The sequence below is a fragment of the Pezoporus occidentalis genome, unplaced genomic scaffold (genome assembly GCF_034315485.1).
Source record: "Pezoporus occidentalis ecotype Australia unplaced genomic scaffold, CSIRO_AGI_Poc_V1 ctg62, whole genome shotgun sequence".
NCBI classification, from domain to species: Eukaryota; Metazoa; Chordata; class Aves; order Psittaciformes; family Psittacidae; genus Pezoporus; species Pezoporus occidentalis.
Window position 1 is genome coordinate 1088985 of NW_026915966.1, and position 13119 is coordinate 1102103.

The 13119-nt window shown below is 46.2% G+C and overlaps 1 protein-coding gene across 1 annotated transcript in view; it reads right to left on the reverse strand.

Moving 5' to 3' along the window:
• Positions 1 to 1721: 1721 nt before the first annotated feature.
• The window catches only part of LOC134174665 (protoheme IX farnesyltransferase, mitochondrial), a 103027-nt gene continuing 91629 nt past the window's right edge, over positions 1722 to 13119 (reverse strand). The window contains exon 7 of the mRNA XM_062639856.1: positions 1722 to 3982. Within this exon, the coding sequence (XP_062495840.1) occupies positions 3540 to 3982 (443 nt within the window). The 3' untranslated portion in view covers positions 1722 to 3539. The remainder of the gene's footprint in view (positions 3983 to 13119) is intronic.

Below are 13119 nucleotides of genomic sequence, written 5' to 3' on the forward strand. Positions count from 1 at the left end.
ATGCAGAAGGAATGATAGAATCAGACTGGTTTGGGCTGAAGAGACTAAAGCTCACCCAGTTCCAACCCCCTGCCACAGGCAGGGACACCTTCCACTAGGCCAGGTTGCTAATCCTGTGACAGCTCTCTGCAATGCTCCTCAAACCATTACTCAGTGCTCTCTTTACTGAAGAGAAGAAGGGGTATGGGCTGACAAAAACATGGGCTGCTCACTTGTCCAACAAGGTGAAACATCATCACCCCTGTTTTATGGATGGAGCGCATTTCTTCAGCAGAGATCTGGAAAGAATGAATATCCCCTAAGCCTCAGGGCTGCTTTTTTATCCTCAAAACCACACATAAGGTTTTAAGTCCAAATAGACGAAAAAAACAGCTTCATTCTCAAGTCACTGCTCAGATTCCTCTGTGAGCTTCAGTACAGGCTTCTGTTGGCGCAGAGCTGCCTGCTGTCACAGCAGCACATGGATGGGACCCTCTCACCTACCAGCAGACCCAGGGCTAGGAGGTCCATTGCACATTGCTGCTGGCTTTTCTCACTACCACATAACTAGCAGGTATCCTCCCAGTTCATGGGGAGATCCTGAGTAACCAGGATAATGGGATGACAACCAACCTATGTTCAAGCTCTCCAGATGGACTAAAGAAACAAAACACTGCAATCCTACACAGGAACTGCTGGTTCAGATTCAAGGAGCCCTGCAAAGCCTGATGCTTGCCCAAGTTTCACTCCCCGTTGTGCAAAGTGACCACATCAAGACACTTCAATGCACCTCACCTGCAGGATTTGGGCAGCCATAGTGCTGGACTGGGGATGGCTGACATTAATCCTCCATGTAGGGCCACAGTGACCACAGACACCCCTGGATGAGGACAGGAGATTCATTTGTTTTGTTTCCACACTGGCACCAGCAACCAAGATCTCTGATAGGCAATGTGCTTATTTTCAAAGCACATGCACCAGCAACAATTCCTAAAGGTGGAATACGACAGTAGATGCTTTCACTCATACCTGACACATTTGGTACCAAAGCAGAGAACACCTTCTAGGTGAAAAAAAGCTTTTTTTTTAACAAAATAAGGTAATTCTTACCTTTAAATCCCACGTCCACTCATTCTAAACCCAGGCTTTCTCTCCTGCCAAACAGACTGGGTGTGGAGATGCTGGTGCAACCCGGTGACCTGCACTTGGCAGACACTCAGTGATGATTATAAAGCTCCTGTCTAGCCCTAAACCCTGCTAATGTCACACATTTAGGCCTAAGAAACGAAGATGACTGCTCCTCAACGTGAAACCACAGGCATGTCCTTGGGACCTCTCATCAGAGCTGAGTTTGTCAGGACAGCACTGACAGGCAGCCCCGAAGCCTGGCTCTGTAATGATTTAGGAGAAAACCACAACCCTCCTGCCTCAGCACAACTCGCTGCCTCTGGGAGCAAAAGCTGTGGGTTTTGGGAGCCTTCGGCTCTTTTCAGGTTCCTCTCCCAGCTAAAGGTTGACCAAATTCCTTGGCTTTGCACAAACCCTTTCCCCTCACATGCAATCTGGTTTCGGTGTGCTTTTTGCACAAGAAACCAGGATTGCACAAGCTCTCCTCGCGCTTGCAGTGACCAAGAGGAATACTGTTGCTGTGAGAAACGCCACAAAACTATCAAATCCCTTTGCAATTAAGCAGAGTCTCAGTAAGTGACTAGTTCAGAATGGATTTGAGGCATTCATCTCTCTTGTTTTGTACAGTATGTACTTTATTGCAGAGAAGACTGGATGCACTTTTAAAACCAATTCAGGAGTTGCACAGTTTCCAGATATTTCTACCAAGTGCTGCCCGCAGAAACTCGAGTACAACAGACACACAGTAAGAGGGAACTCAATCCTGTCATCTGCAATCACTTGAGAGAGGCACAAAACCTTGCGGCTGATTCAGGAGCCACGTCCAAGAGGTGGCTCTGCTCCTGGAGCACCTCCACCAGCCCAGGAGAGGTTAACCATGTCGCTCCTCATGCCCACCAGTGTAACCGAGACCAGACGTTGGTGTGGTGCATGGTGAAAGCAGGTTTTATGTCTGTGTGATATGCACGTGGTGGCAGATTTGTGACGCTTCCTTATTCGGGATCAGAAGAGAGACAGTGTCTCCTGGTGCTGTATCTTTGGATTGATGCACGGCCGTGCTGCCCAGTCCCTCTCCACGTGGGAAAGAAATCTTGGCGTGAAAACACATCAAGTCGTAACAGGCATTAATTACCACAATAACACAGTCTTTGTCTACCCTGGGTGCTACTGTGCTTGGAAGCATCCCAGCAGGGCACAGCCAGCACCAGGTAGGCTGAGGGTGAGCCACAGCCCTGTGCTGGGATCACAAGCACATGAGAGTGTGGCTAGAAATGTTCTTCAGTGTATCAGTTAACAAAGATAATGCATTTCTTAGTGAGACCATCCACAGTAATTGCTTTGGAGAGACAGTGGCTGCATCAGCAATTTGAACATTTTAATATTACATTCAAAAAACCCAGCTTTTTTTCCTGTAAAATGTGTTTCCTTACCAATTACATACCCTCACAGTGAAGCCTTCTCTCTAAGCCACCACAGTAGGATACTGCATACAATTCAAACTCTTGATGTAAGTCCAGAGCTCATCCAAGGACACTGAGGCTGAGTGGGCTGGCACAGGACACATCAGCATAGAAAAGCCTTCAAATTATCAGACTCTCAGATCTGGTTCTTGCCTCCATCTTTTCAGAGCTTCACTGACATAAGCAGCAATGGGCATTTTTATCAGCTGAAGATCTGACACACAGGGCTCAAACTCCAATGACATAAAAGCACATGGGAGGCCGAAATTCCCTGTGATGGATGTACAGCAGAATGGCTCAGAGTGTGTTAAAGGAATACGTTAGAGAAGAGCTGTTCATCTGGAGGCTGGTTAAATGCTGATGTGTGGTGTGCTGAGATTTTTCCTTACTCAGTTAGCATTGTGCCAGCTGTATGAAAGCTACAATCTACTGGGGTGAATGGGAACCTTGGGAAAAGTAACCGAATAGCCTCAGGAACTGAAGGCTTCCATGTAATATCACAGTGGGGATGGCACAGATCAAGACAAGAAGAGTTTGCCCAACCCACCACGTGCCTCAAAGCTGACTTTGGAAAGGATGCTTGGGAAGCAGGGGTAATCATTCATGTGTCGCTGCCTGATGGCTTTGCCAAGGCTGCCAGTGCTGGCCATTAGTGTGCGCATTGTGACTTGCTAAGTGAAAACCTACCCACAAGATGAGAGACCGTGACTCATGGAGGCTTTGGAAGGCCATCCCAAAGTGATGTGCTTGTGACATCGGCTAAATCATAACCCGTGATGAGTGAACGGGCCTCAGGCCCGTGAATGCTTTAAGCTCTCCTGTCTATTCCCTTTCAGAAGAAAACAAAGTTATCGCATGAAGTGGTCGCCAGGCACAAATGAGTCTTCTTCAAGCAGATCCCCTCAGGTTTCCCCCTTGTAATCACTAAAATACACTACCTGATGTGTCACAAGGACGACAAGTAATTGACATTTAAGGCAATCTGATTTCCATCTCCCTCCCACGACTTTCACCAAGCAGATCGCCTTTCTCCTCCTTCTCTAGGAACGACTTCTTGCACGTGAACATGACGAGCAGCAGCATTGGTAAATGCCACAGGCTGCAGAAGAAGAGCTTCCTGGAGCTGCTGCGGTCTGCATCCCTGTAGAACCGGAAGGCGAGGTAGGAGATGTAGAGGTTGATAGGGAGCGAAATGATGGGGAAAGTCCACGTGGTGATGTCGAGAACAGGAGCCACCGTTGAGAGTCCGATTAAGGCCAAGCAGTGGCGCAGAGCCACCCGCCTGCACAGCCCTGGGTGGGTGACGGACATCATACAGTATCCTCCTCGGGAGTAATCTTCCCGCAGACCCCAGCTCAGGGCATTGAAGTGAGGAAACTGCCAGGAGTAGAGGATTCCTCCTAACAGCAATGCACCTGCAGTGGGAGAGGGAAGGAAAGGTGCTTTAGAGGGACACTGACAGTGAAAGAGCTCAGCCCATACAGAAGAGCAGCACTACGAACCTGTGCAGAAGACAAGGCTTGCTCTGTCAGGTAAGATGTGCTCTGTTCTTAACAGCATTTACATAGGGTTGCACGTGGTGGTTCTGCTGTTTTCAGAGCACTTAACTTGAAAAGCATTTCAACAAGTCACTTCCTCCTAACGAACCATTGCTAATTGGGTTCTGCGCCAATTCAGTCTCTACCTGAGGGAAGACTGATGGAAATGAAGCAAAGTTGGGCAAGGGATTGTTTTCCTGGGAGCCTCTACCTTCTCCTCCTGGGTTCCCAAGGTGGTGCATCCAGAGAAGAACAAAGCCAGTGGGCAGAGCTGTGTCACATTGACCAGAACCAGGCAGCCCTGCTCCATGAGTGCAGAAAAGGAGGATGAGCTGCTTCATCCTGAGAACTGAGGAAATACCAGCACCGTGTAGCCCAGAGCAAGGCTAAGCCTATGTGTGAGGGAGAAGTGAGGGAACTGCTCAGGGCACTGGAGTGCCCGGGTCACCAGGAGCTGCTAATGAGGTGACAAAGATGATGAACTTTTATTCTTTCAAACCCATTGCAGGAACCTCTAAGTAGTTTGCTCAAGTAACTCTATTCACACCAGTTAGCTACTTCTACATTTAATAAAGAACTATGGAAGCACCACATGTCCCCCAGTCATCCTTGAGACACAGTACAGGGCTTATGGAGGCAGAAGCAGCTTATATGCTGATTTCAAGGAGGCCCTCAGACTAAACTCCCTGCACTGATTTTGTCTGAAGACACAAAAAATCCCCCAAGGCTGTCGCACATTATGAGCGTTCCTGGATTTTCCTTTTGTTTCCTGAGCTCCCAAATACTCTGCTCTGGCATTAACACTTTCTTTGCATCTTCCTGTCTCCATGAGCTCATTCTCTATGGAAACTACTTCTCACTCATTCTCTTAATGACCTGATAAAACAGAAACAGCAACACTTATCTGCCCACAGGTTCATGTATTTCAGTTCTTTCCCAAATGCTCTAACAAAGACCAAGTCCCTGTCTCCTTTGAACTGCTTCATGGTTCACATCTCTCTGGCTGCACATTCCTTGGGGCATGTCTAGTTCTTGTCTTAAACAGCACACCTTACACTGGTGGCGTCATGCAAATTACAACAATCTAAGTTTGCAAAAGAGCCTCTTTTTTGCCCTAATTTATCAACCAGTGAAGGAATGGTCCATTACACTTAATGCAGGTTTTCCAGTTGCTTAGGAGATCCAGTAATGGTATAAGAGACCCACCATTAACAAATACTCCATGAGGTGACTACCTGCCTCTGAAAGTTGATTACATGAAGCATGGAGATAGACCCTCCTATATCAGGCATGCAGCTTTCAGAACAACACTGCCTGCTATGAATCCCAGGTGACTTCCTGGAATCACTTGCAAATCCTGGCATTTGATCCTACTGAAGTTGACTTTCAGACTGTGGATGTTTTGCCCATTCTCTAAATTGGAACCTTTATGAAGGTTCACAATGGTGCACCCCAAAATTACCACTGATTTCAGAACATCACGGCAACAGAAGTCATTTTGGTCCTAATAAAATAGCATTTGATTCAGTTCTGTGGAAACCTGAGGGAGTAGCTCTTCTGAAATAAAACTGAATCAAGGAGCAACACTCCCTATATCAGGAGAAGCAATGGGGAATATGTTCTTGGAGCATGTCATCCTATAGCTTCTTCCTTGTCTTCTTAAACACAGTACTTAAGGAAAGATCCTGAATGTGATAAACCTAGGATCCCAGTATTTCAAGTTTCTCATCTGAAGCACTTTAGAGACATTAGCCTGTCACTTAGGGCAAGGTAACCTACAATTATCCACCAGCTGAGGAGCCAGGGCCAAGATCCAGAGGCTGTCCCTGCTTCCCACGGCTACGGACGAGCCGGCTTTTCATCTGGCATGTGCCGCGTCCCTGTGTTTCGGCTGTAACGCGGGCTTTGCTTATTCAATTGTTCAAATGTTGTGTGCAGCCAAGCTCAAAACACAGCCTAAACCTCAAACACACAAACCTCTTTAACAGTTCTCTAACTATAACACCATTAAAATGAAAAAAGAAGTCATCTGGAGAAACTTCTAAACACAGACCAACTAAACTACTTGGGGCTGGATTCCCATTTACAAAGCTCTGGTTTTTACATGCAAGCCTTTGGAATTTAATTACTTTGATTACATTACAACCATTGAGATAATTGATATTTTACAGAGAAACTCAACAGTAAAACAATTTAATAGCCCATTATGAGGATTTTAACTGACCTGATCTTTCTGTTAGTTCCCGTGTGCCTTGGCTATCCTGCAATTTCCCCTGGCCAGGCTGAGACTGTCAGCTTGTCAGAGATCTTTAAGTGTCACGTAAGACTGATGACTTGCAAAGCACACCACATGGTACAGTACAATTCAGCATCAAACGAGCTCACAGTAGGAATCCTGTCAAACCCAGAGCAGACACTGTAACACTCATTAATTACTAGATGAATGTTAACTGTGTCATAATTAAGTCAGCAGTGTTTTTAAGCAATATTACAGCGAGACTAACTCTGGAGATGAACCTGGTTCAACATAGCGCAGTCTGCTCTGCTGCTTCTGTGCAGTTCCCAACAGTTTGGGAACTCAGTCTAATCAATGCAAATCTCAGAGTTTATAATGAAGTGAGCACCAGACGAGGTCATTCGCAGCCATAACAACTGGAGCTGGCACGGAGGCTGGCTATCAGAGCAGAGCGAGAGACAGGCAGCACCCAGGGATGCTGCAGATCTTGGCCTTCCTCAGCTCCTCTGCTGCACATGGAAACCTGAGTGCAGGCAGACTGATAGAAATCATAGAATCCCAGACTGATTTGGGTTGGAAGGAACCTTAAAGCTCATCCAGTTCCAACCCTCTGTCATGGACAGGGACACCTTCCACTAGAGCAGGCTGCTCCAAGCCCCGTCCAGCCTAGCCTTGATGCCCAGACTGAGCTCAGGCTACTTAACACAAGCAGCACTAGCTAGATGTCAAGACCTTTATCCTTAAACTAGCAAGGAATAAAATGGATCCCACCCAGAGTGCAAGGGACTGGATTATTTTGGAGCAAAGGCAGTAGAACATGAAGAATCCACCTGGATTAAGATTGGCACAAGCATCCGCTCATCTTGCTCCTGGTTAGGTTTGTGTTGATGAATTGCAAGAAAACAAGTACCTGACTTGTGGATATCCCACACTCTTTGGCCTTTTGGGCCACATTTTTAATAGCTGCAAGTTTTGCCCATTTCTGACCACTTCCAAACTCTTCACTTCTCCAAGTGTGAGAACCTGTGCCAGCCACAAGCAGACACTCATAAATCCTGGTAACTTGGCAGCCAAGTCTTGTTTGGTTTGGGAAAGAAACAAAGTCTATTTATGCAAACAGGACGCAGGTCTCCAGTATTCTTTCAATCTGGTGTGAAAAATAGGTATAAATGTTTTCTTGTTGATTTCCTATTGTTTAATCACTTTGTACTAGTTTAAATCATCTCACAGGTTACAGAGTTGCAGAAGACCAGCTAGGCCCTACGACATCCACAGAGTTAAAGATAAATAACAGGTTTTACTGTTCATCATGAATGTTAAGGTTAAGCTATTATTTTTTTTCTAAAATTCTTTTAGAAGTATTTAAATAGTAATAGAGCTTCTTTTTAATAAACAAGGACAAGCTGAGATTTTTATTTTAATATCGAAGATAAAGCCAAAATGTCAAGAAGGTAGAAAATGGTTCTTCCTTTCCGCAGATGTATTTTTATACAGTGAAATACTAAAGGTTTATAAATTGCACTTATCCTAAAACAAACAAGACACTAAATTCCAGAGTAATTTGGAAATTGCTTGGCAAGATGATTTAAGCTTCAATAAACTCGGGTAGGACTTGGAAATAATTATGAGATGAGACTTCCAAAAGCAACTAAGTGATTCGGGGCTTGCAAACCATAGGAGCTGACAGTCTGATTTTTACCATTACAAGAGCAAGAAGCATCCCCCTATGAAGTTATGCTCCTCATGGTGTCAAGGAGACCATGTGGCACCTCTAAAATTTGATTCATTTTCACATTTTATTCCTTTTAAAGCAATTCATGATGCCCTCCTTTGCTGGACGGTCCAAATCTCAGGCAAGGGAGCAGTGTCAGTGCCTGACCCCACTGAGTCTTTGGCCTTCTGCTAAGAAGAGCACCTAAGAGCAGGGAACTGCAAGGTGGTTTTTAGGGTGTAAGCTCTTGCAGGGTGTGAGCTCTGACCACTTGTTAACACAAGGAGAGCAGAGCAATCAGGTAGCAACAGCTTCTTGCCTTGTCATCTTGGTTTTGCACTGGGATCAGTAACCCAGGGACAAAAAGCTCCAGACCCTAATATGAGTCCCCCAAACTTCCAATGTCCTGGAAAAGGTGCAGAGTCTATATATCACCTTCTCTAGAAGGAGTTGGCACGTTCAGCTATGAGCTATCAGTGCCAAGAGAAAACATGCCCGTAGCATCATTCAGAGAAAACCATTTCATTCACAGAAAGCACCCTGAGGACTGCAAACCTATTTTCTCATCCACTAAAGGGCAGAAGTAATGTTTGGCTCCTGCTCGACTGTCTTGTTCTGAGGGTGCCACTCTCTAAAGCAGCAATTTGAAATATGCCTCTTTCATGCTAGCAATACCTTTCATCATCAAAGAGCCTTATACATTGTGCAGTTGGCACACGGGGCAGTAGCTGAATCATTTCAGCTGTCTGCCTTAAGTAAGATGTGATAGTTTGGGATGATCCAATTGAAACTCGACAGAAACTTTCTGAAGGCAAGTTCTTCCAGGGCAGAAAAAGACCTTGGCTACAAGAGGGTGCAGGATGGAGCTCAGTGTGTTGGTGGAGCACAAGGCTCCTGAGCAGGGCAAGCTGGAGCCCAACCAGCCCCGGCAGGCACATGAACATGGGCCTGTCTGCACAAGTCAAGGCAAACACATCCAAGGTTATCAACAGAGACTGCTGTATCAGCATTGTGTTCCTGAAAATGCACTGGCAATGAGCAACTTATTTTCTCTTCTTATCCTTCTCATTGTTCTTTAGACGACACACGGTGCCTTCCCATTACACAGTGTCCTGCAAGCTTCTCCTATCACTTTCAAGCTCCAGACAGGACAAACTTAATCAATAAAACAAAGGAATAAGGAAGGGGGAGCTGATCTATAACAGCATCAATTCAAGAACGGACTCGCTCCTTCTGTCTTTGCTTTGGTGCTGCATATGTACAACTGGGAAGAGGCCAACCAGGCATTAAAATAAACACGGAATGGTTAAAATATCAGCTCCAAAACAGATGTTGAAATCTTTCTGCATTTCCCAAAGCTGGTGTTTACTGCCTTGGCAACCCAAGAATGCTGTTTTGCTTAAAGCACAATTTTAGTAATTCTTCTGCCTTGAATAATGTGAAGGAATTTTAAAATCATTTCCAGACCTTGGTAGCTCCAGACTTAGGAAGAGGAAAGCACCGGCCTTTTGTCTCTAGGAAACTGGTATGAGTTTGGCTGCTGTCAGGAGGGGAAGGCTTTGGTAGCCTAAGCTCAGCCTTTTAATGGCTTGTAGTCAGGAAACAACCACACACCGTTTTACTTGATAGCACACAACTGGCTCTCCTCCCTTGAAAGATGTTGAACAAATTACTCCTCTTTAATCCAGACAAGGTAGATTAGAGCTCAGAGACTTGACTTCGTCCAGCTGTATCCACCTGCCTGTGAGCAACTGTGCTGTCTCAGGCCACATTTTTCACCTTTTCTACAGGAAATCTAACATACCCAAGGCCAAACCCCTTCACTGCGGTCCTGCATGGCTTTTACAGGATGTTCTGCTTGCAGGAAATGTACTGGATGCATCCCCAAAGCTTTTATTGTCTGCCTTTTCTTTTGTGCTCGTTCAGAAGCTTAACACAGAAAATCAAGATTTCTAACTATGAAGCAATTATGGGAGTAAAGATTTTGAACCCTTGTCAAAGCATCGCTGCCCACTGCAGATTCAACGTGAGATTGAACACCCAAAGGATTATATGCGGGAGCTGGCACAAATATTCACAGTGGTTTGGAGTCACATCCATAACACAGATGTAGTGCTCTGATACATAAGGACTGGTTTATTAAGCTGGCAGTGGCACTTTCTATTTGTGAAGGAGAGTTGGAATGGGCAATAACTGCTGCCTCTCCTTGTTCTGGTGATGGAAAATGACTGTTAGAGATCAAGTAGCCTCTGACTGAGAACTGTTCAAGGGGCTGTGGCTGCCCCATCCCTGGCAGTGTTCAAGGCCAGGTTGGATGGGGCTTGTAGCAAGCTGCTCTGGTGGAAGGTGTCCCTGCCCGCAGCAGGAGTTGGAACTGGGTGAGCTTTAAGGTCCCTTCCAACCCAAACTAGTCTGGGATTTTATGATACTGCCCTGATACAATCACTCCTGAGGAAAAAAGCCACCTAGTATTTAATTTTTCCCATTGTCTTTGGAGGTAGAAAAGGGATCAGCTCTACAAAATTTACACCTTAATTGGTGATTATGAAACCTTCTCAAGCACATTTAGGAATTTGCTAGTCACAAACCTTAACCAAACTGATGCAGCTCGCTTCTGTTTTGCCACTGCGGCGTTTCCTATATGAGCACCACAGCAAGACAACAACTGGCACTTCTGCTTCCACTGGAAAACAAAAGCAGATGCTACCGCTTGTTTCGGATGCTGTGTGAGCGGCCAAGCAGCCTTGAGAGGGAAAAAAGGGAAAGTATCACTGCTAAAGTTTTGCACAAGGTCTCTGGGCTGCAAACAATGGTCCCGGCTGTCAGTGCGGGCACGCACAGCCCTGATTGCGTGCCTTCAAGGTTACACGGTCATGTAAACCAAGGGCGAGGAGGAGAGCACTGGGGAACTCAAAAGCTTCATGGTCATGGGTTTCAATAGCTGTTTCTTTTGAGGGATGGCACAAAAGGCCTGTGGAACAGGGGCTGCGATAGACTCCTCTGCTCAGCACATAAAGGGGAGGGATGTTGGCCGTGTGTACGGCTTGTCTGCAAAACAAAAGGACGATCCTCAGTGTCCCCCAGGAATGGGAAATGAAGTTGGCAGTGGGGTTCTGCACCTTGAGGGAGCATTCCTGGCCATTGCCTTCAATAGGAGGAAAGCAGATGTCCCCGGGTACACTTGCCATGCAGAGGAAAGCAGTGTGCAGATGGATACACACAGGCAGGCACACTTTTTTGTGTGACACACAACAGGTTATTACAGACAAGAGCCTCACAGGGAAACACCTTTCATTACACAGACAAGGCTGAGGAAAACAACAACACTGTACATAATTAATCTCAGGCAACCCCAGCAACAGATGCCATAAGGAAAGTGAGCCTGTTGGGTAAGACGGAAATACAATCTTTGCACAGACCATACCTTTAGGAAGTGTTTGCCAAAGGACCAGAGCACTGCAAACCTGCAGAGCCATGGAGACCTCTTCCAGGCTCCTCCGGGGCTCCCATGTAGCCTGAGGGTGGGAGTCTCTGCTGCAGAGACCCCTGTAGTGCTCCTCCCCTGGGTGTTGTGTCCCACACCCTGGGGCTGCCACGCAGCTCCATCTCCTGATGCCGCAATAGCCATGCATGGGGTAGAGAACTGGGTATGGACACGCTGCCTGTGAATTCATGGGGTCGGTCCTAGGTGCTCCAGCACCGAAACTGCCATTTTATTGTCTCTTACGAAGATAGAAAGGGGAAAAGAAAAACAGTCCACTGGCTTCTGTCTTGAATTCAGACAAGCTGCTTACTAGTACTGTCCCCTGCCTTAGGTTTTACCCCCACAAAGCACACTCCTGGGCCCCCAGCTTCCAATTCTCATATGTCAGTGACATGAATATCTCTGCTTCCTCTGCAACAGACCACAGATTCTGCTGTCTTTCATCTGAGAAGTGAAACCCCAAAAGCTGAGTTTACTGGAGGGGGTTTATAGCTGAAGCCTCCTTTGCTCGCGCTGCAGGACAGAGGCCGGCAGCTCCCAGACCTGCTCCCACATCAAGGGGCTTTAAAGCTCAAAGTGCTTACCTGGAAGGGACACAAAGATCTCCAAGCTTACTTTGCATGCAATTAAGCTGTTGCTTTGCTCTCCCTGCTCCTGGCAGACAAGAGCTACACCAGGGAAGGCATGAGAGGCTCCAGCCATTGACAGGTTGGGTACAGCCCCCCCCTCACCCCTATTCTCTTTCTTGTTGTTACCAAAACCATCCATCTGCCAAACATCACTAGCTGATAAGAACTGCCCGTTTTTAAATCCCCATTTGTAAATAGATGTTGGCTGACATAATTAATGTCTACCATACAACACAATTTGAATTACAAAGTAAAGGCAATTTAAAAATCAGCCTCCACATGATTACAACTGATACCCAAGTCTATAAATTCCATAGCCCCAGGAATTATTTAAATTTCTGAAAATGAATGAAAATCAGTACAAGATGTCTTGCAGGAAAGCCAGACCAGAAGTGGAGCATCTGAGATAAACTAAATAGTCTCTTGAGATAAACATTCTTTGGTGCAGTAATACCTAGGGCTCCCAGGCCACCATGGGTCTGTAATGTCTGCTCTAGTGTCAGGGCTGTTATCTGCTATGCCATTGCCACCTACTCAGAGTAAATCCCCTTAACTGATAAGCACATTATGTTGAGGAGTCCCGCTTGTCACTTCCATCTAACTGGGTGGTTTGTATGGACACTGTGGCACTGAATTGCTCTGCTCTAAGACTGCTTGTTGGCTGGGATGGAGCCTTTGGTGCATCAGCACAGGAAGGTCGGAGGAAGAAGTGCAACATGTCTAAGGCAAAACATGGACTATGGCACTTGGAAATGTTTGCCCCAGATTTGGGTTTTCTGCTAACTAGAAATAACAAGTTTAAAATGACAGCAAACATCTCCAACAAGCAAGCTGCGGCATTAGGCTGGGGAGAGCCCAGCAACACAAGAGTAATTGAAAGCACGCACACATTGTGCCTCTCACAGGCCAAAATAAACAGCCCTGTTACTTCCTAAAGATGCCTGTGCACAGGCT